Source organism: Petromyzon marinus, chromosome 73, assembly GCF_048934315.1.
Source record: "Petromyzon marinus isolate PM22_M1 ecotype Great Lakes invasive population chromosome 73, UKy_Petmar_22M1.pri1.0, whole genome shotgun sequence".
Lineage (NCBI taxonomy): Eukaryota > Metazoa > Chordata > Hyperoartia > Petromyzontiformes > Petromyzontidae > Petromyzon > Petromyzon marinus.
The window spans coordinates 7,294,929-7,318,377 of record NC_133739.1 but is presented as its reverse complement, the minus strand read 5'-3'; the positions used below and the strand labels follow the sequence as shown (position 1 = coordinate 7,318,377).

The window sequence follows — 23,449 nt, the reverse complement described above, 5'->3', positions numbered from 1 at the left end:
AAATTAGCAGGGGATAAAATACTTTTTTCCCTCACTGTAGGAAGGCTCCACTCTTCTGTGTTAAGCAACTTTAACATCTACAAAAAAACCCCATAACATTCGAATATGCGAACTCTTATGCTAGGAATGTCAACACCGTACTCCTGGAGATGTCCTCATCATTGATCCGTACATTTAGCCCTCAAGGGTTAAGTTTGCTAAACCGAGTAATGGAACAATCGGATAATTCCTCAGAGTAAAGCGGACATACACGGCGACAGGGAAAAAGTTCCTTAAAAGTTAACGTGACAATATTCATACGAACAGTAATAAAGAAACATCTGCCTGAGGCAAAACTAGACCTCGGTGAATTCATTTGTGAGATCACGCAATTAGCGAAATGTCTTGGAGCAATGGTGTGCGGCAGTGAGCCTGCTTGCCTAACGAATGCTTATTCTTAGCTCTTTCGGTAAAGTCACGTTGAAGGGAAACAATAAAATAATAAAATATATAAAAAACAATAAAAATTCTCACGACGTTTCGACCATAGCACAAACGGTCGTCATCAGGTGTGTATGGTCGAAACGTCGTGAGAATTTTTATTGTTTTATATATATTTTATTATTTTATTGTTTCCCTTCAACGTGACTTTACCGAAAGAGCTAAGAATATGAATTACTGCAGTCACGAAAGCTTTAAATCAAAATTTAACGAATGCTTATCAATTCTAGATTTGAAGCTTTCGTGACTGCAAGAATTCACACTCTTTGGTTTTATTCGGTAAAGTCACGTAGGTAAAAAAAAGACAAATTAAAATAAAATAGACAATTAAAACACGACGTTTCGGAGCCAACACACAAGCTTCCGTCTTCAGGTGGAAGCAGTCACAGCAAAAAATCACTTGGTGCAGCGAAAATCACCTGGTGCAGCGAGGGTAGATATTCAATCTCCTGGCAGAGCCAGGAGATTGAATATTCAATCTCCTGGCAGAGCCAGGAGATTGAATATCTACCCTCGGGGCTCCTCCAGAAACAACGAAAAGCCACTATGGGTGGCCACGTGGAATGTTCGAACGCTCACTGCGGAGGAGAGGCTGCCACTCCTCTGTCGGGAGCTGGACTGGTACCGCCTGGATCTCTGTGGCATTCAGGAGGTCCGGTGGAGCGGCTCTGGCTCCTGCCACCATGAGGGGTGGACAGTTCTCTACTCGGGGCAGCAGACTGCCAAACAACAGGGTGTGGCTCTTCTTTTGAACAAAAGAATGAAGGGGGCGTGGGAGCGTGGCGGTGAGGTGTGGGAAGCTGTAAGTCCTAGGCTACTTTGGGCTCGCCTTCCCATCAACCGGAGGCGAGGAATGGTGGTCGTGGTTACTTATGCCCCTACCGAAGATGAACATCCGTGGAGGGATGCAGGCAAAGCCGATGAGTCAGATGCCTTCTATGACCTCCTGTCACAGGTGCTGGCTAAAGTGGCCCCTCGGGATAGAGTCATCATGTTGGGTGACTTCAATGCCCGAGTTGGTCATGATACTGGCACCTGGTCTGGAGTGATTGGAGGGCATGGGCCAGATCAGCTCAATAACAACGGTAGGAGGCTGCTAGATTTTTGTGCAGCCCATGGGCTTGTAATTACCAACACGCTGTTCTGGCATAGGCGCATCCACACAACATCATGGATGCATGCCAGGTCCAAGAAAGAACATCTGCTGGACTATTCTATAGTGACGGACCAGCGGATGCGAGTCGATGTCCTTGACACCAGGACCTACCGTGGAGCTGATCTGCCCTCTGACCATCGACTAGTCATTTGTAAGATGCGCCTGCCATTCTTCCACTCCGGTGGTGGGTGTACACCCAGGACCCCATTCCAACCTAAAGTGGCCTGGTCTCAGTTATCTGATGAAAGTTGCAAGCGAGAATTTCATCATCGCTTGTGGCTGGGATTGGCATCGTCCCCGACTCCTGATGTCGAGGGTAAATGGGCGAGGTTTAGGACTGTGGGTCATGCAGCTGCACTGGCTGCTTTGGGTACGCGGTCCAGACCTCCCCAGGGATCCTGGCTGACAGAGGAGGTGTTCAGGATGGTTGAGAAAAAGCGACAGGCCCACTGTCATCGGCTACAGAATCCCGCGTCAGAGAATGAGGAGGCTTACCGCAGCCTTCGCTCGGAGGTTCGGAGAGCCGTGAGGCGCTGCAAGGATGGGTGGTGGTCGCGGGTTGCTGAGGAGATGGAGTCTGCCTCAGTGGCCCGTGATCACAAATCTCTATTTAACTCCATCAAAAAGGTAACCTGCAGCGCCACACTTATTGCCATCATTAGGGGAAAAAACGGTGATCCAATCTCCGACTCCCAGGAACAGGTTTGCAGATTTGCTGAGCATTTCTGTGAGGTCCTGGGGGAGGGAAAATCCCTCAGCCAGGAAAACATCGTGGCACAAAGTGAGGGTGACCCTGCTGAGGCTGCGGTGCCTCAAATATTGGAAGAAGTCACCCCCTGTGAGTGGTTGGCTGAGGTGCCATCTGTTGAGGAAGTACTGAAGGAGATCCGGAGTCTGAGACCAGGAAAGGCAGCGGGCAGAGATGATCTCCCAAGCGAAATGCTGAGGGAGGGCGGCGTTTGTGCACAGACTGCCTTTATGACATCATAACAACGGTCTGGACCACTGTACGGGTTCCGCAGGATTGGAAGGATGCCCTGGTGGTCCTCCTTTTTAAGAAGGGGGACCGCACAGCCTGTAACAACTACAGGGGCATCTCACTCCTCAGTGTGCCGGGAAAGGTCCTGGCAAGGATTATTCAGCATCGCCTTGCCATGCACGCTGAGGAGAGGCTTGCGGAGCCCCAATGCGGTTTCAGGAAAGGGCGGTCCTGCACAGATGCCATATTTTCTGTCCGTCTGCTACAGCAGAGGTGTAGGGAATTCCAACAAGAACTACATCTCTGGTTTATTGACCTGGTCAAGGCCTATGATACCATCAGTAGGCCTGGGCTCTGGGTTGTTCTTCGTGCTTTTGGAGTACCTGACCCTCTGCTCACGATCATTAAGGACCTTCATGATGGTGAGCGGGCCCGGGTAAAACTACGTGGCCGGGAGTCAAAGCCATTCTCTGTCCACCTTGGGGTGCGACAGGGATGTCCTCTGGCTCCCACATTATTTAACATCTATTTTGACCACGTAGTTCGTGAAGCCTTCAATAGCTGTACTGGCGGAATCTCCATATGGTACAGATATAATGGGAGGCTGATCGATGCCCGGGTGCGGTCAAGGGATGGCTCCCTATTGCTCAACCACGTTATGTATGCTGATCATTTGGTAATAGCTGCTCAGTCAGAGGAGGAGTTGGAGATGCTGCTGCTGAGACTGGAACCTTACCATCAGCCCCACCAAAACTAAGCACCTGCCTGGGCATTTTGTACCATCGGACACTCCACCCCCACAACTCCCAATCGGTGATGGGGAAGTTGTGGAGAGAGTGGAGAGTTTCCCATACCTGGGCAGTTTGCTTCTGACTGGCTCCAGTTTAACAGCAGAGGTCTCACTCCGAATCAGTCGAGCGGCAATATCTTTTCATCGGTTGCGTAACGCTGTGTGGAAGCTACCTGGTCTGTTGCTCCGCACTAAGCTTCAGGTCTTCTCGGCCACGGTCATTCCCTCCCTTCTCTATGCTTGCGAAACGTGGACCCCCCTGATGGAACATCTTCGCCGGTTGGAAATATTTAGGCTGGCCTGCCTACGATCCATCCTGGGTTTAACCAGACTGGATTGTGTGAGGAGCTCACAAATCCTTGAAAGATCTGGGCAAGGTCCCATCGGTGAGCTCCTCCGGCGGGGAAGGCTGCGATGGCTGGGTCATGTAGCCCGCATGCCCAGCCACCGCATGGCGAAACAGCTTTTGTTCGGCCGGATCGAGGGGGCTAAGCGGGCGCGGCATGGGCTAGAGAAGAGATGGAGTGATGTGGTACAGGAGGACGTGGAGTTGAGTGGACTTGCCGATGACTGGTACCAGCAGTGTCAAGATCGGCTTCTGTGGAGGAGGCTCGTGAAGGATGCTACTGGGCAGTTGGAGGTAGTCGCCCTCCAACAACAACGGAGGGCGGAGGAGCGACGCTCAGAACAACGAGCAGAGCGCCGGGTGGCTAAAGCACAGCAGGTTGGCACAGTAGGAGGCACAGGTGGTGCATCAGCCAGTCATCTCAGTCAGTCGACCCGTGGCACCTGCTGAGTCTGCCCCGTGACCTCCTGCCAGTGGACGTTCGTCACTTCACGTGGCCTCAGGGTGCACATAGCTTGGCACAAGCGTCGTGGTGACGTCACCGCCACTTTGTGGCGAATGGCGGTTGTTGTTGTTGTGTGTGTGTATGTGTGTGTCTGTGTGTATCTCTGTGTGTATCTGTGTGTGTGTGTCTGTGTGTGTGTCTGTGTGTATCTGTGTGTGTGTGTTCAGTGCTGCTGCTTGCTCCTACTGACAGCCAACACTCTGTTCGAGGCTACACGGGGGATCTTTGTCTTTGCCTTGCTTTGTGTCGGCATGCGCAGGGAGCGGCGTGCAATGGTTAGCGCTGTAACCCGCGATCCATTCCCGCTCGGGGCCACCCCTAGGTATACTCGGCCTTAACTGAGCACTTGCCCCAAAAGGTGCGTGCAGGCTACCCGGGCAGCCTTTGCCTTTGTGGGCGACAGGCGGCGGTGAATTCCGTGAGAGTCATCGTACAAGTCAGACGGGTTTCTTAAGGCGGAAGAGACGCACACACAGAGACACACACACACAGAGACACACACAGACAGAGACACACACACACAAAGATACACACACACAAAGATACACACAGAGACACACACAGAGACACACAAGACAGAGACACACACACAGAGACACACACACAGAGACACACACAGGGACACACACAGACAAATAAATACACACAGAGACACACACACACAGAGATATACACAGATATACACACAGAGACACACCCACACAGAGATAGAGACACAGAGACAGACACACACAGAGACATACACATAGAGACACACAGAGACAGAGACACACAGACACACACATATAGACACACAGAGACAGAGACACGCAGACACACAGACACACACACAGAGACACACACAGACAGACAGAGACACACACAGACACACACACACAGACACACACAGACACACACACGCACACAGACACACAGACACACACACAGACACACACATACAGACACACACATAAACACACAGACACACACACACATACAGACACACACACACAGACACACACACAGACACACATACAGACACACATACAGACACACATACACACACACAGACACACACACACAGACACACACACACAGACACACACACAGACACACACACAGACACACATACACACAGAGACACACAGACACACACACAGACACACACACACGTCTCGACCATCACGCGGTGAGTACTGCACAACCTGGTTAATACTCAGCCAATCATCACTCTTTGCGTGGGGGGGGGGTCGATAAACTGGTACCACTTTGTGTATATCACGCGCTTCTCTCCCAAGGGGCACGGAGCGAGCCCCAGCACCACCACCATCATCACCCCATCCTTCTGGGACGGGTAAAATTGGTACTATTTTGCGTGCACCCGATATGGATGTCCTGGGCTGCGTCATCGGAATGTGGAATTTCCACAAGGGGCTGTCGGCCTCACACGTGGTGGCGACGTTGATGGGTGATGTTGATGTGCTTGATGGGTGAAGTCGATTTGAGTTATGGTTGATGGGTGATGTTGATGTGGTTGATGGGTGATGTTGATGGTGATGGGTGATGTTGATCTGGGTAATGTTGATGGTGATGTGGTTGATGGTGATGTGGTTGATGGTGATGTTGATGTAGTTGATGGGTGATGCTGATGTGGGTGATGTTGATCTGGGTAATGTTAATGGTGATGTGGTTGATGGTGATGTGGTTGATGGTGATGTTGATGTAGTTGATGGGTGATGCTGATGTGGGTGATGTTGATCTGGGTAATGTTAATGGTGATGTGGTTGATGGTGATGTGGTTGATGGTGATGTTGATGTAGTTGATGGGTGATGCTGATGTGGGTGATGTTGATGTGGTTGGTGGTGATAGGTGATGTTGATGTGGTTAATGGTGATGTTGATGTGGTTGATGATTTTGATCTTGTTGAAAGACTCACAAAGACCCACAGAGACACACACAAAGACACCCACAGAGACACCCACAGAGACCCACAGAGACACCCACAGACACCCACAGAGACCCACAGAGACTCACAGAGACACCCACAGAAACCCACAGAGACACCCACAGAGACACCCACAGAGACAGCCACAGAGACTCAGAGACCCACAGAGACACCCACAGAAACCGACAAAGACACCCACAGAGACACCCACAGAAACCCACAAAGACACCCACAGAGACACCCACAGAGACACCCACAGAGACTCACAGAGACACAAACAGAGACCCACAGAGACACTCACAGAGACACCCACAGAGACACCCACAGAGACTCACAAAGACACCCACAGAGACCCACAGAGACACCCACAGAGACACCCACAGAGACCCACAGAGACCCACAGACACCCACAGAGACACCCACAGAGACACCCATAGAGACACCCACAAAGACCCACAAAGACCCACAAAGACTCCCACAGAGACCCACAGAGACCCACAGACACCCACAGAGACACCCACAGAGACACCCACAGAGACTCACAGAGACACACAGACACCGACAGAGACACACAGAGACACCCGAAGGTTACTTCAACATACACACACGCATAGGTGTTGCTGCTGCTGGCTAACGGCACTTGTCCCAACGGTCTGTTGATGCTACACTACAGATCTTATCTTGTAACGAGACTAGGAGTGTTTGGTAACCCCTCCAGCTACCACTATTCATGAAGGACCCAGTGGGGTAAGAGAGAGAGACGACCCTCTAATGCCCTCTGGTCACCGCGGTTCAGCCGAGTGGAATATTCACACTCTCGCCGCAGAGGAGAGGCTGCCGCTGCTCTGTCGGAAGGTGGACCAGTACCGTTTGGCCCTATTTGAAATACCGGTTCAGTGGTTTGGTTATGGGGTCTCTGTGTATAGAGAGGCTTCAATTACTCTGTCTGGAGGTGGAACGGTACCGTCTGAACCTCTGTGGCGATACAGGTTCAGTGGTTTGGTTATTGGGGTCTCTGTGTATAGAGAGGCTTCAATTACTCTGTCTGGAGGTGGACCGGTACCGTCTGGACCTCTGTGGTGATACAGGTTCAGTGGTTTGGTTATTGAGGTCTCTGTGTATAGAGAGGCTTCAATTACTCTGTCTGGAGGTGGACCGGTACCGTCTGGGACTCTTTGGAATACCGATTCAGTGGTTTGGTTATTGGGGTCTCTGTGTATAGAGAGGCTTCAATTACTCTGTCTGGAGGTGGACCGGTACCGTCTGGCCCTCTTTGGAATACCGGTTCAGTGGTTTGGTTATTGGGGTCTTCGTGTATAGAGAGGCTTCAATTACTCTGTCTGGAGGTGGACCGGTACCGTCTGGCCCTCTTTGGAATACCGGTTCAGTGGTTTGGTTATTGGGGTCTTCGTGTATAGAGAGGCTTAAATTACTCTGTCTGGAGGTGGAACGGTACCGTCTGGAACTCTTTGGAATATCGGTTCAGTGGTTTGTTTATTGGGGTCTCTGTGTATAGAGAGGCTTCAATTACTCTGTCTGGAGGTGGACCGGTACCGTCTGGAACTCTTTGGGGATGCGGGTTCAGTGGTTTGATTCTGGGTCACGTGTGTGTAGAGGGGAGACGCACATTTCGTCGTCAGGAGTTGCACGAGTACCACGTTGATCTCGGGAACACGGGGCAGGGGGTGTGGTGTCCGGTGGGTTTGCTCCCGGAGGTGCGTGGGTGCGCGTGGACGTCAGGCTGCCGCGGCACTGTCAGCCAGGTGTAACAGAACCGCGTGGACCTCGCCGCAGTGACGGGGACGTCGTCCGCCGTCGGCGATCCGATACACATACAAATACACACGACGGCGACGGTCGGCGGGCTCTCGCCGACGACGCTTGTCCGCCACGCCATGTGCCGTGCAGATCCCTCGCCGGGCATGTCCGCGCCGGTGCCGTGGAAGCTGGAACCGCCGCAGCCGCCGCCTCAATCGGCCAAACCCACGCCGACGCCGACGCCGCCGCCGCCGCCGCCGTCCACCACCGCACCGCTGTGCCTGGACCCCGTCCCGCCGCCCATCGAGACCCTGCCGAGCGAGCTGCCCCCGGGGGCGGGCGGCAGGGGCCCTTGGCAGCCACGGGCCGGCCGCCGCGGCAGCGAGGAGACGTTCGAGCGGAGGCCGCCGCCGCTAGGTCCGCGGCACTCCCTGCCGCCGCCGCCGATGACGACGCCGCCGCCGCCGCCGCCGCGACCGCCCAGCTTGACGCGCGACGTCGGCGGCGTCGGCGCTCGTGCACCGGCGGGGAACGTCGGTGCCGGGTGGGTGGGGGAGGGGCTGGGAGGGGGGGGTATAACGGGAGAGGAAGGCAGAAGCTCACACGCGCACTCACCAGTCTACACGCTCGCTCAGCCGCCTGCCCACCCAACCACCCGCCCGCTCACTCAACGAAACCACCCACCCACATCGCTCACCCACCCACCGACTCGCCCACTCGCTCAGCCGCCTACCCACCCAACCACCCGACCGTTCACTCAACCAACCACCCACCCACTTCGCTCACCCACCCACCCACTCGCCCACTCGCCCACTCGCCCACTCACCCACTCGCCCACTCACCCACTCACTCAGCCACATACCCAAGCAACCACCCATCCACTCGCCCACTCGCTCACCCAGTCACTCACCCGCTCACTCAACCAACCACCCACTGACTCGCCCACTCGCTCAGCCACCTACCCAACCAACCACCCGCACGCTCACTCAACCAACCACCCACCCACTTCGCTCACCCACTCGCCCACTCGCCCACTCGCCCACCCGCCCACTCGCCCACTCGCCCACTCACTCAGCCACCTACCCAAGCAACCACCCATCCACTCGCCCACTCGCTCACCCAGTCACTCACCCGCTCACTCAACCAACCACCCACCGACTCGCCCACTCGCTCAGCCACCTACCCAACCAACCACCCGCACGCTCACTCAACCAACCACCCACCCACTTCGCTCACCCACTCGCCCACTCGCCCACTCGCCCACTCGCCCACTCACTCAGCCACCTACCCAAGCAACCACCCATCCACTCGCCCACTCGCTCACCCAGTCACTCACCCGCTCACTCAACCAACCACCCACCGACTCGCCCACTCGCTCAGCCACCTACCCAACCAACCACCCGCACGCTCACTCAACCAACCACCCACCCACTTCGCTCACCCACCCGCCCACTCGCCCACTCGCCCACTCGCCCACTCACCCACTCGCCCACTCACCCACTCACTCAGCCACCTACCCAAGCAACCACCCATCCACTCGCCCACTCGCTCACCCAGTCACTCACCCGCTCACTCAACCAACCACCCACCGACTCGCCCACTCGCTCAGCCACCTACCCAACCAACCACCCGCACGCTCACTCAACCAACCACCCACCCACTTCGCTCACCCACCCGCCCACTCGCCCACTCGCCCACTCACCCCTCACTCAGCCACGTACCCAAGCAACCACCCATCCACCCGCCCACTCGCTCACCCACTCACTCACTCACCCGCTCACTCAACCAACCACCCACCCACTCGCCCACTTGCTCAGCCACCTACCCAAGCAACCACCCATCCACTCGCCCACTCGCTCACCCACTAACTCACTCACTCACCCGCTCACTCAACCAACCACCCACTCACCCACTCGCTCAGCCACCTACCCAACCAACCACCCGCCCACTCACTCAACCAACCACCCACCCATTTACTCACCCACCCACTCACTCAACCAACCACTCGCCCACTCGCTCACCCACTCGCCCACTCACCCACTCACCCACTCGCCCACTGGCTCACCCACCCGCTCACTCACCCACCCACCCACACACCCAATCGCTCATCCACCCACTCATTTAACTACTCACCCAGCCACCCACCCATTCACTCACCCACCCACCCATTCACTCAACCACCCACTCATTCACTCACACACCCATTCACTCAACCACCCACTCATTCACTCACCCACCCACCCACCCATTCACTCACCCACCCACTCATTCACTCACCAACCAACTCATTCACTCACCCACCCACCCACCCATTCACTCACCCACCCACCCACCCATTCACTCACCCACCCACCAACGCAATAATTCCCTCACTCACCCACTGATTGAGCCACTCACCCTTCCACCCAATCACTCGCTCACCCACTCACTCACACACTAACTCACCCACTTACCCACCAAACCACCCACCCACTCACTCAACCAACCACCCACCCACACCCATTTGCTCATCTACCCACTAATTTACCTACTCAACCTTCCACCCAATCACTCACTCACCCACTCACTCACCCACTCACTCACCCACTTACTCACCCACTCGCTCACCCACCCAATCACCTACCCACCCATTCGCTCACCGACCCACTCATTAGTTAACCCACCCACCCACTCATTCAATCACCCACCCATTCATTCACTCATCCAACCACTCATTCACTCACCCACCCACTAATTTCCCCACTCACCCACCCACTCATTCACCCACTCACCCTGCCACCCAATCACTCACTCAACCACTCACTCACCCACTCGCTCACCCACTCACTCACCCACCCACCCACCCACTCACTCACCCACCCACTCGCTCACCCACCCACCCACTCGACTACCCACACATTCGCTCACCCACCCACTCATTAGCTCACCCACCCACCAACCCATTCACTCACCCACCTATTCACTCACTCACCCACCCACCCATTCACTCACTCACCCACTCACCCACCCATTCACTCACCTACTGACTCATCTAGCCACTCACCCACCCACTTCATATACTCACCCACCCACTCATTTATCCACTCACCCACCCACCCATTCACTCACCTACCCACCAACGCAATCATTCCCTCACTCACCCACTGATTGAGTCACTGACCTTTACACACAATCACTCGCTCACTCACTCACTCACACAATCGCTCACCCACCCACCCACTCACTAACTCACTCACCCACTCACTCACCCACTCAGTCACTCACCCGCTCACTCAACCAACCACCCACCGACTCGCCCACTCGCTCAGCCACCTACCCAACCAACCACCCGCCCACTCACTCAACCAACCACCCACCCATTTACTCACCCACCCACCCACTCACTCAACCAACCACTCGCCCACTCGCTCACCCACTCGCCCACTCACCCACTCACCCACTCGCCCACTCGCCCACTCGCTCACCCACCCGCTCACTCACCCACCCACCCACCTACCCACACACCCAATCGCTCATCCACCCACTCATTTAACCACTCACCTACCCACCCACCCATTCACTCACCCACCCACCAATTCACTCAACCACCCACTCATTCACTCACCCACCCATTCACTCAACCACCCACTCATTCACTCACCCACCTACCCACCCATTCACTCACCCACCCACTCATTCACTCAACAACCAACTCATTCACTCACCCACCCACCCATTCACTCACCCACCCACCCACCCATTCACTCACCCACCCACCCATTCACTCACCCACCCACCAACGCAATAATTCCCTCACTCACCCACTGATTGAGCCACTCACCCTTCCACCCAATCACTCGCTCACCCACTCACTCACACACTAACTCACCCACTTCCCCACCGAACCACCCACCCACTCACTCAACCAACCACCCACCCACACCCATTTGCTCATCTACCCACTAATTTACCTACTCAACCTTCCACCCAATCACTCACTCACCCACTTACTCACCCACTCGCTCACCCACCCAATCACCTACCCACCCATTCGCTCACCGACCCACTCATTAGTTAACCCACCCACCCACTCATTCAATCACCCACCCATTCATTCACTCATTCAACCACTCATTCACTCACCCACCCACTAATTTCCCCACTCACCCACCCACTCATTTACCCACTCACCCTGCCACCCAATCACTCACTCAACCACTCACTCACCCACTCGCTCACCCACTCACCCACCCACCCACTCACTCACTCACCCAACCACTCGCTCACCCACCCACCCACTCGACTACCCACACATTCGCTAACCCACCCACTCATTAGCTCACCCACCCACCAACCCATTGACTCACCCACCCATTCACTCACTCACCCACCCACCCATTCACTCACTCACCCACTCACCCACCCATTCACTCACCTACTGACTCATCTAGCCACTCACCCACCCACTTCATATACTCACCCACCCACCCATTCACTCACCCACCCACCAACGCAATCATTCCCTCACTCACCCACTGATTGAGCCACTGACCTTTACACCCAATCACTCGCTCACTCACACAATCGCTCACCCACCCACCCACTCACTAACTCACTCACTCACCCACCCACTCACTCACCCACTCACTCACTCACCCACCCACTCACTCACCCACTCACCCACTCACCCACTTACTCACCCACTCACTCACCCACTCACCCACTCACTCACCCACTCACCCACTCACACACTCACTCACTCATTCACCCACTCACTCACTCACCCACTCACTCACCCACTCACTCACTCACCCACTCACCCACTCACTCACCCACTCACACACCCATCTACTCACTCACCCACTCACTCACCCACTCACTCACCCACTCACCCACTCACTCACCCACTCATTCACCCACTCACTCACTCACCCACTCACTCACCCACTCACACACCCACTCACTCACTCACCCACTCACTCACCCACTCACTCAACCAACCACCCACATACAAACCCATTTGCTCATCCACCCACTTATTTACTTACTCAACCTTCCACCCAATCACTCGCTCACCCACCCACTCATTTACCCACTACACCCACCCACTCACCCACTGACTCACCCACTCACTCACCCACTCACTCACTCACCCACTCACTCACCCACTCACTCACTGACTCACACAATCGCTCACCCACCCACCCACTAACTCACTCACCCACTCACTCACCCACCCACTCATTTACCCACTACACCCACCCACTCATTGACCCACTCCACCCACCCACTCATTTACCCACTACACCCACCCACTTAGCAACCTGTGCCACATTAACCACCTCGCCTGCTACGGCAGGTCGTGGGTTCGATCCCGACCGAGCGTGATGCATGAACATGGCAAGATGTGCTTCGCGTTGCCCCGATCAGTGCAGGAGATGTGAAGAAGCACCAGCAGCAGCAGCAGGTGAAGGGAGAGGAGCTCTCGTTGACCGGCCTGGTCATTAACGTCAAGCGGGGCAGGTACGTTGCTGATGCCGTTTGCCGAATAACCACCTGTGACACGGTTCCAGTGGTAGCGTGTTCAGGGGGTTAGTGACACGGTTCCAGTGGTCTCTGTATGTCGCTGTGTGTGTCTCTGTGGGTCTCTGTGGGTGTCTCTATGTGTCTCTATGTGTCTCTGTTAGTGACACGGTTCCAGTGGTGGCGTGTTCAGGCGGTTAGTGACAGGGTTCCAGTGGTCTCTGTATGTCGCTGTGTGTGTCTCTGTGTCTCTGTGGGTCTCTCTATGTCTCTGTGTGTCTCTGTGGGTGTCTCTGTGTGTGTCTCTGTGGGTGTCTCTGTGAGTCTTTGTGTGTCTCTGTGTGTCTCTGTGTGTGTCTCTGTGTCTCTGTGGGTCTCTCTGTGTCTCTGTGAGTCTCTGTGTGTCTCTGTGGGTCTCTGTGTGTCTCTGTGTGTCTCTGTGGGTGTCTCTATGTGTCTCTGTTAGTGACACGGTTCCAGTGGTGGCGTGTTCAGGGGGTTAGTGACACGGTTCCAGTGGTCTCTGTATGTCGCTGTGTGTGTCTCTGTGTCTCTGTGGGTCTCTCTGTGTCTCTGTGAGTCTCTGTGTGTCTCTGTGGGTCTGTGTGGGTCTCTGTGTGTCTCTATGGGTCTCTGTGGGTGTCTCTGTGGGTGTCTCTGTGTGTATCTCTGTGAGTCTTTGTGTGTCTCTGTGTGTCTCTGTGAGTCTCTGTGGGTGTCTCTGTGTCTCTGTGAGTCTCTGTGTGTTTCTGTGGGTCTCTGTGAGTCTCTGTGTGTCTCTATGGGTCTCTGTGGGTGTCTCTGTGGGTGTCTCTGTGAGTCTTTGTGTGTCTCTGTGTGTCTCTGTGTGTGTCTCTGTGTCTCTGTGGGTCTCTTTGTGTCTCTGTGAGTCTCTGTGAGTCTCTGTCTGTCTCTGTGAGTCTTTGTGTGTCTCTGTGTGTCTCTGTGAGTCCCTGTGGGTGTCTCTGTGTGTGTCTCTGTGTGTGTCTCTGTGAGTCTTTGTGTGTCTCTGTGTGTCTCTGTGTGTGTCTCTGTGAGTCTCTGTGTGTGTCTCTGTTGGTGTCTCTGTGTTTGTCTCTGTGAGTCTTTGTGTGTCTCTGTGTGTCTCTGTGTGTGTCTCTGTGTGTGTCTCTGTGGGTGTCTCTGTGGGTGTGTCTGTGTGTGTCTCTGTGAGTGTCTCTGTGTGTCTATGTGGGTATCTCTGTGTGTGTCTCTGTGGGTGTCTCTGTGAGTGTCTCTGTGTGTGTCTCTGTGGGTGTCTTTGTGTGTGTCTCTGTGTGTGTCTCTGTGGGTGTCTCTGTGTGTGTCTGTGGGTGTCTCTGTGTGTGTCTCTGTGGGTGTCTCTGTGTGTCTCTGTGGGTGTCTCTGTGGGTGTCTCTGTGTGTCTCTGTGGGTGTCTCTGTGTGTGTCTCTGTGGGAGTCTCTGTGTGTGTGTCTGTGGGTGTCTCTGTGTGTCTCTGTGGGTGTCTCTGTGTGTGTCTCTGTGTGTGTCTCTGTGAGTGTCTCTGTGTGTGTCTCTGTGTGTGTCTCTTTGTGTGTCTCTGTGTGTGTCTCTGTGTGTGTCTCTGTGAGTGTCTCTGTGGGTGTCTACGTAGCCGCCCGTGGCTGACTCTCTCTCTCTCTCTCCCGCAGTTCCAACTCACAGAGGTGCTTCAAGTTTCAGTCCGGATGCCTCTGCTTCTACAAGTCAGACAGGGTCAGCCGTGTGTAGCTGTGTGTGTAGCTGTGTGTGTGTGTAGCTGTGTGTGTAGCTGTGTGTGTGTGTAGCTGTGTGTGTAGCTGTGTGTGTGTGTAGCTGTGTGTGTGTGTAGCTGTGTGTGTGTAGCTGTGTGTGTAGCTGTGTGTGTAGCTGTGTGTGTGAGTAGCTGTGTGTGTAGCTGTGTGTGTGTGTAGCTGTGTGTAGCTGTGTGTGTGTGTAGCTGTGTGTGTGTGTAGCTGTGTGTAGCTGTATGTGTAGCTGTGTGTGTGTGTGTGTAGCTGTGTGTGTGTAGCTGTAGCTGTGTGTGTGTAGCTGTGTGTGTGTAGCTGTGTGTGTAGCTGTGTGTGTGTGTAGCTGTGTGTGTGTGTAGCTGTGTGTGTGTAGCTGTGTGTGTGTGTAGCTGTGTGTAGCTGTGTGTAGCTGTGTGTAGCTGTGTGTGTGTGTAGCTGTTTGTGTAGCTGTGTGTAGCTGTGTGTGTGTGTAGCTGTGTGTGTGTGTAGCTGTGTGTGTGCGTATCTGTGTGTGTAGCTGTGTGTGTGTAGCTGTGTGTAGCTGTGTAGCTGTGTGTGTAGCTGTGTGTGTGTGTAGCTGTGTGTGTAGCTGTGTGTTTAGCTGTGTGTGTAGCTGTGTGTGTGTGTAGCTGTGTGTGTAGCTGTGTGTGTAGCTGTGTGTGTGTGTGGCTGTGTGTGTGTGGCTGTGTGTGTAGCTGTGTGTGTAGCTGTGTGTAGCTGTGTGTGTAGCTGTGTGTAGCTGTGTGTGTGTGGCTGTGTGTGTGGCTGTGTGTGTAGCTGTGTGTGTAGCTGTGTGTGTGTAGCTGTGTGTGTAGCTGTGTGTGTGTGTGTAGCTGTGTGTGTAGCTGTGTGTGTAGCTGTGTGTGTGTGTAGCTGTGTGTGTGTAGCTGTGTGTGTAGCTGTGTGTGTGTGTAGCTGTGTGTGTGTGTAGCTGTGTGTGTGTGTAGCTGTGTGTGTGTAGCTGTGTGTGTAGCTGTGTGTGTAGCTGTGTGTAGCTGTGTGTGTAGCTGTGTGTGTAGCTGTGTGTGTGTAGCTGTGTGTGTAGCTGTGTGTCCGGCAAAACAACCCCCTACCTCCTCGCGGTGCCGGACGGGCAACTCTGTCGTGGACAGTGCTGTGGGGGGAGTTCCAATTTTGATTGGCTCCTCCCCTCATGGCATATGTGTCCACCACAGGGGCTAAACGGGGGCTCTGGACGGGTGCGAGGGGCTGGTAACCCCTCCACCTTCAATTAATTACCACAAAACCACGAATTAAAGTGAAATATGTAACAACTAAGCTTGTGCCGGAGGCCCCGGGGGGCCAGGCGTCTATGACGTCTCCTGGCCAAACCCCAATTGGCGGAGCCAGGAGATTGAATACCTACCCTCGGGGCTACTCCAGAAACAACGAAAAGCCACTACGGGTGGCCACGTGGAATGTTCGAACGCTCACTGCAGAGGAGAGGCTGCCACTCCTCTGTCGGGAGCTGGACCGGTACCGCCTGGATCTATGCGGCATTCAGGAGGTCCGGTGGACCGGCTCTGGCTCCTGCCACCATGAGGGGTGGACAGTCCTCTACTCGGGGCAGCAGACTGCCAAACAACAGGGTGTGGGTCTTCTTTTGAACAAAAGAATGAAGGGGGCGTGGGAGCGTGGCGGTGAGGTGTGGGAAGCTGTAAGCCCCAGGCTACTTTGGGCTCGCCTTCCCATCAACCGGAGGCGAGGAATGGTGGTCGTGGTTACTTATGCCCCCACCGAAGATGAACATCCGTGGAGGGATGCAGGCAAAGCCGATGAGTCAGATGCCTTCTATGACCTCCTGTCACAGGTGCTGGCTAAAGTGGCCCCTCGGGATAGAGTCATCATGTTGGGTGACTTCAATGCCCGAGTTGGTCATGATACTGGCACCTGGTCTGGAGTGATTGGAGGGCATGGGCCAGATCAGCTCAATAACAATGGTAGGAGGCTGCTAGATTTTTGTGCAGCCCATGGGCTTGTAATTACCAACACGCTGTTCCGGCATCGGCGCATCCACACAACATCATGGATGCATGCCGGGTCCAAGCAAGAACATCTGCTGGACTACATAGTGACGGACCAGCGAATGCGAGCCCATGTCCTTGACACCAGGACCTACCGTGGAGCTGATCTGCCCTCTGACCATCGACTAGTCATCTGTAAGATGCGCCTGCCATTCTTCCACTCCGGTGGTGGGTGTACACCCAGGACCCCATTCCAACCTAAAGTGGCCTGGTCTCAGTTATCTGATGAAAGTTGCAAGCGAGAATTTCATCATCGCTTGCGGCTGGGATTGGCATCGTCCCCGACTCCTCCTGATGTCGAGGGTAAATGGGCGAGGTTTAGGACTGTGACTCATGCAGCTGCAATGGCTGCTTTGGGTACGCGGTCCAGACCTCCCCAGACACCCTGGATGACAGAGGAGTTGTTCAGGATGGTTGAGAAAAAGCGACAGGCCCACTGTCATCGGCTACAGAATCCCACGTCAGAGAATGAGGAGGCTTACCGCAGCCTTCGCTCGGAGGTTCGGAGAGCCGTGAGGCGCTGCAAGGATGGGTGGTGGTCGCGGGTTGCTGAGGAGATGGAGTCTGCCTCAGTGGCCCGTGATCACAAATCGCTATTTAACTCCATCAAAAAAGTAACCTGCAGCGCCGCACCTATTACCATCATTAGGGGAAAAAACGGTGATCCAATTTCCGACCCCCAGGAACAGGTTCGCAGATTTGCTGAGCATTTCTGTGAGGTCCTGGGGGAGGGAAAATCCCACAGCCAGGAAAACATCGTGGCACAAAGTGAGGATGACCCTGCTGAGGCTGCGGTGCCTCAAATATTGGATGAAGTCACCCCCTGTGAGTGGCTGGCTGAGGTGCCATCTGCTGAGGAAGTATTGAAGGCGATCCGGAGTCTGAGACCAGGAAAGGCAGCGGGCAGAGATGATCTCCCAAGCGAAATGCTGAGGGAGGGTGGCGTTTGTGCACAGACTGCCCTATATGACATCATAACAACAGTCTGGACCACTGGACGGGTTCCGCAGGATTGGAAGGATGCCCTGGTGGTCCCCCTTTTTAAGAAGGGGGACCGCACAGACTGTAACAACTACAGGGGCATCTCACTCCTCAGTGTGCCGGGAAAGGTCCTGGCAAGGATTATTCAGCATCGCCTTGCCAGGCACGCTGAGGAGAGGCTTGCGGAGCCCCAATGCGGTTTCAGGAAAGGGCGGTCCTGCACAGATGCCATATTTTCTGTCCGTCTGCTACAGCAGAGGTGTAGGGAATTCCAACAAGACCTACATCTCTGCTTTATTGACCTGGTCAAGGCCTATGATACCATCAGTAGGCCTGGGCTCTGGGTCGTTCTTCGTGCTTTTGGAGTACCTGACCCTCTGCTCACGATCATTAAGGACCTTCATGATGGTGAGCGGGCCCGGGTAAAACTACGTGGCCGGGAGTCAGAGCCATTCCCTGTACACCTTGGGGTGCGACAGGGATGTCCTCTGGCTCCCACATTATTTAACATCTATTTTGACCACGTAGTTCGTGAAGCCTTCAATAGCTGTACCGGGGGAATCTCCATATGGTACAGATATAATGGGAGGCTAATCGATGCCCGGGTGCGGTCAAGGGATGGCTCCCTATTGCTCAACCACGTTATGTATGCTGATGACTTGGTAATAGCTGCTCAGTCAGAGGAGGAGTTGGAGACGCTGCTGCTGAGACTGGAGCGTGCCGCTAAGAGGTGGGGCATTACCATCAGCCCCACCAAAACTAAGCACCTGCCTGGGTATTTTGTACCATCGGACACTCCACCCCCACAACTCCCAATCGGTGATGGGGCAGTTGTGGAGAGAGTGGAGAGTTTCCCATACCTGGGCAGTGTGCTTATGACTGGCTCCAGTTTAACAGCAGAGGTCTCACTCCGAATCAGTCGAGCGGCAATATCTTTTCATCGGTTGCGTAACGCTGTGTGGAAGCTACCTGGTCTATCGCTCCGCACTAAGCTTCAGGTCTTCTCGGCCACGGTCATTCCCTCCCTTCTCTACGCTTGCGAAACGTGGACCCCCCTAATGGAACATCTTCGCCGGTTAGAAACATTTAGGCTGACCTGCCTACGATCCATCCTGGGTTTAACCAGACTGGATTGTGTGAGGAGCTCACAAATCCTTGAAAGATCTGGGCAGGGTCCCATCGGTGAGCTCCTCCGGCAGGCAAGGCTGCGATGGCTGGGTCATGTAGCCCGCATGCCCAGCCACCGCATGCCGAAACAGCTTTTGTTTGGCCGGATTGAGGGGGCTAAGCGGGCGCGGCACGGGCTAGAGAAGAGATGGAGTGATGTGGTACAGGAGGACGTGGAGCTGAGTGGACTTGCCGATGACTGGTACCAGCGGTGTCAAGATCGGCCTCTGTGGAGGAGGCTCGTGAAGGATGCTACTGGGCAGTTGGAGGCAGTCGCCCTCCAACAACAACGGAGGGCGGAGGAGCGACGCTCACAACAGCGAGCGGAGCGCCGGGTGGCTAAAGCACAGCAGGTTGGCACAGTAGGGGGCACAGGTGGTGCATCAGCCAGTCATCTCAGTCAGTCGACCCGTGGCACCTGGGTCTGCCCCGTGACCTCCTGCCAGCGGGCGTTCGACACTTCACGTGGCCTCAGGGTGCACATAGCCTGGCACAAGCGTCGTGGTGACGTCACCGCCACTTAGTGGCGAATGGCGGTTGTTGTTGTTGTTGTAGCTGTGTGTGTGTAGCTGTGTGTGTAGCTGTGTGTGTATGTGTGTGTAGCTGTGTGTGTAGCTGTGTGTGTGTGTAGCTGTGTGTAGCTGTGTGTGTAGCTGTGTGTGTGTGTAGCTGTGTGTGTGTGTAGCTGTGTGTGTGTAGCTGTGTGTGTAGCTGTGTGTGTGTGTAGCTGTGTGTGTGTGTAGCTGTGTGTGTAGCTGTGTGTGTAGCTGTAGCTGTGTGTGGCTGTGCGTAGCTGTGTGTGTGTGTAGCTGTGTGTGTGTAGCTGTGTGTGTAGCTGTGTGTGTAGCTGTGTGTGTGTGTGTGTAGCTGTGTGTGTGTGTAGCTGTGTGTGTAGCTGTGTGTGTGTAGCTGTGTGTGTAGCTGTGTGTGTGTGTAGCTGTGTGTGTAGCTGTGTGTGTGTAGCTGTGTGTGTGTGTAGCTGTGTGTGTGTAGCTGTGTGTGTGTGTAGCTGTGTGTGTGTAGCTGTGTGTGTGTAGCTGTGTGTGTGTGTAGCTGTGTGTGTGTGTGTAGCTGTGTGTAGCTGTATGTGTAGCTGTGTGTGTGTAGCTGTGTGTGTAGCTGTGTGTGTGTGTAGCTGTGTGTGTGTAGCTGTGTGTGTGTGTGTGTAGCTGTGTGTGTAGCTGTGTGTAGCTGTGTGTGTGTAGCTGTGTGTAGCTGTGTGTGTGTGTAGCTGTGTGTGTAGCTGTGTGTGTAGCTGTGTGTGTGTGTAGCTGTGTGTGTAGCTGTGTGTGTGTGTAGCTGTGTGTGTAGCTGTGTGTGTGTGTGTGTAGCTGTGTGTGTAGCTGTGTGTGTGTAGCTGTGTGTAGCTGTGTGTGTAGCTGTGTGTGTGTGTAGCTGTGTGTTTGTAGCTGTGTGTGTGTAGCTGTGTGTGTAGCTGTGTGTGTGAAGCTGTGTGTGTAGCTGTGTGTGTGTGTAGCTGTGTGTAGCTGTGTGTGTGTGTGTAGCTGTGTGTGTGTAGCTGTGTGTAGCTGTATGTGTAGCTGTGTGTGTGTGTAGCTGTGTGTGTGTAGCTGTAGCTGTGTGTGTAGCTGTGTGTGTGTAGCTGTGTGTGTGTAGCTGTGTGTGTAGCTGTGTGTGTGTGTAGCTGTGTGTGTGTGTGTAGCTGTGTGTAGCTGTGTGTAGCTGTGTGTGTGTGTAGCTGTGTGTGTGTAGCTGTGTGTAGCTGTGTGTGTAGCTGTGTGTGTGTGTGTGTAGCTGTGTGTGTAGCTGTGTGCAGCTGTGTGTGTGTGTAGCTGTGTGTGTGTGTAGCTGTGTGTGTGCGTATCTGTGTGTGTAGCTGTGTGTGTGTAGCTGTGTGTGTGTGTAGCTGTGTGTAGCTGTGTGTAGCTGTGTGTGTGTAGCTGTGTGTAGCTGCGTGTGTAGCTGTGTGTGAAGCTGTGTGTGTGTAGCTGTGTGTGTAGCTGTGTGTGTAGCTGTGTGTGTGTGTGGCTGTGTGTGTGTGTGGCTGTGTGTGTAGCTGTGTGTGTAGCTGTGTGTAGCTGTGTGTAGCTGTGTGTGTAGCTGTGTGTAGCTGTGTGTGTGTGTGGCTGTGTGTGTAGCTGTGTGTGTAGCTGCGTGTGTGTGTGTAGCTGTGTGTGTAGCTGTGTGTGTAGCTGTGTGTGTGTGTGTAGCTGTGTGTGTAGCTGTGTGTGTAGCTGTGTGTGTGTGTAGCTGTGTGTGTGTGTAGCTGTGTGTGTGTGTGTGTAGCTGTGTGTGTGTGTGTAGCTGTGTGTGTGTAGCTGTGTGTAGCCGTGTGTAGCTGTGTGTGTAGCTGTGTGTGTGTGTCGCTGTGTGTGTGTAGCTGTGTGTGTGTGTGTAGCTGTGTGTGGCTGTGTGTAGCTGTGTGTGTGTAGCTGTGTGTGTGTGTAGCTGTGTGTGTAGCTGTGTGTGTGTAGCTGTGTGTGTGTGTGTGGAGCTGTGTGTGTGTAGCTGTGTGTGTAGCTGTGTGTGTAGCTGTGTGTAGCTGTGTGTGTGTAGCTGTGTGTGTAGCTGTGTGTGTGTAGCTGTGTGTGTATGTGTGTGTAGCTGTGTGTGTGTGTAGCTGTGTGTGTAGCTGTGTGTAGCTGTGTGTGTAGCTGTGTGTGTGTGTAGCTGTGTGTGTGTGTAGCTGTGTGTGTAGCTGTATGTGTGTAGCTGGGTGTGTAGCTGTGTGTGTGTGTAGCTGTGTGTGTGTGTGTAGCTGTGTGTGTAGCTGTGTGTGTAGCTGTGTGTGTAGCTGTAGCTGTGTGTGGCTGTGTGTAGCTGTGTGTGTGTGTAGCTGTGTGTAGCTGTGTGTGTAGCTGTGTGTGTGTGTAGCTGTGTGTGTGTGTAGCTGTGTGTGTAGCTGTGTGTGTGTGTAGCTGTGTGTGTGTGTAGCTGTGTGTGTAGCTGTGTGTGTAGCTGTGTGTGTGTGTAGCTGTGTGTGTAGCTGTGTGTGTAGCTGTGTGTGTGTAGCTGTGTGTGTAGCTGTGTGTGTGTGTAGCTGTGTGTGTGTAGCTGTGTGTGTGTGTAGCTGTAGCTGTGTGTGTGTAGCTGTGTGTGTGTGTGTAGCTGTGTGTAGCTGTGTGTGTAGCTGTGTGTGTGTAGCTGTGTGTAGCTGTGTGTGTGTAGCTGTGTGTGTGTAGCTGTGTGTGTGTGTAGCTGTGTGTGTGTGTAGCTGTGTGTGTGTAGCTGTGTGTGTGTAGCTGTGTGTGTGTAGCTGTGTGTAGCTGTGTGTGTGTAGCTGTGTGCGTGTGTAGCTGTAGCTGTGTGTGTGTAGCTGTAGCTGTGTGTAGCTGTGTGTGTGTAGCTGTAGCTGTGTGTGGCTGTGTGTAGCTGTGTGTGTAGCTGTGTGTAGCTGTGTGTGTAGCTGTAGCTGTGTGTAGCTCTGTGTGTGTAGCTGTAGCTGTGTGTAGCTGTGTGTGTGTGTAGCTGTGTGTAGCTGTGTGTGTGTAGCTGTAGCTGTGTGTGGCTGTGTGTAGCTGTGTGTGTGTAGCTGTGTGTGTGTGTAGCTGTGTGTGTAGCTGTGTGTAGCTGTGTGTGTAGCTGTGTGTGTAGCTGTGTGTAGCTGTGTGTGTAGCTGTGTGTGTGTAGCTGTGTGTGTAGCTGTGTGTGTATGTGTGTGTAGCTGTGTGTGTGTGTGTGTAGCTGTGTGTGTGTGTAGCTGTGTGTAGCTGTGTGTGTAGCTGTGTGTGTGTGTAGCTGTGTGTGTGTAGCTGTGTGTGTGTGTGTGGAGCTGTGTGTGTGTAGCTGTGTGTGTAGCTGTGTGTGTAACTGTGTGTAGCTGTGTGTGTAGCTGTGTGTGTAGCTGTGTGTAGCTGTGTGTGTGTAGCTGTGTGTGTGTAGCTGTGTGTGTATGTGTGTGTAGCTGTGTGTGTGTGTGTAGCTGTGTGTGTGTGTAGCTGTGTGTAGCTGTGTGTGTAGCTGTGTGTGTGTGTAGCTGTGTGTGTGTGTAGCTGTGTGTGTAGCTGTATGTGTGTAGCTGGGTGTGTAGCTGTGTGTGTGTGTAGCTGTGTGTGTGTGTAGCTGTGTGTGTAGCTGTGTGTGTAGCTGTAGCTGTGTGTGGCTGTGTGTAGCTGTGTGTGTGTGTAGCTGTGTGTGTGTAGCTGTGTGTGTGTAGCTGTGTGTG

At 54.1% G+C, this 23,449-nt stretch overlaps 2 protein-coding genes across 2 annotated transcripts in view; both read left to right on the top strand.

The window, feature by feature from the left end:
- Window positions 1-379: 379 nt before the first annotated feature.
- Window positions 380-8,436, top strand: LOC116957381 (uncharacterized). The gene is made up of 3 exons (XM_032979499.2): window positions 380-395; window positions 4,712-5,424; window positions 8,090-8,436. Exons 1-3 carry the CDS (start codon window positions 380-382, stop codon window positions 8,354-8,356), a joined length of 996 nt encoding a protein of 331 aa, XP_032835390.2. The 3' UTR covers window positions 8,357-8,436.
- A 4,315-nt stretch (window positions 8,437-12,751) lies between these two features.
- LOC116957382 (arf-GAP with Rho-GAP domain, ANK repeat and PH domain-containing protein 1-like) overlaps window positions 12,752-23,449 on the top strand; it is an 87,215-nt gene continuing 76,517 nt past the window's right edge. The window contains exons 1-2 of the mRNA XM_032979500.2: window positions 12,752-13,441; window positions 15,074-15,137. The gene's annotated coding sequence lies outside the window, so the exon portion shown is untranslated. The remainder of the gene's footprint in view (window positions 13,442-15,073; window positions 15,138-23,449) is intronic.

Coding starts and splice junctions, on each gene's coding strand:
- LOC116957381 (XM_032979499.2), top strand. Junction 5,425..8,089: donor CACGTCTCGACCATCACGCG/GTGAGTACTGCA, acceptor TGTGCCGTGCAG/ATCCCTCGCCGGGCATGTCC.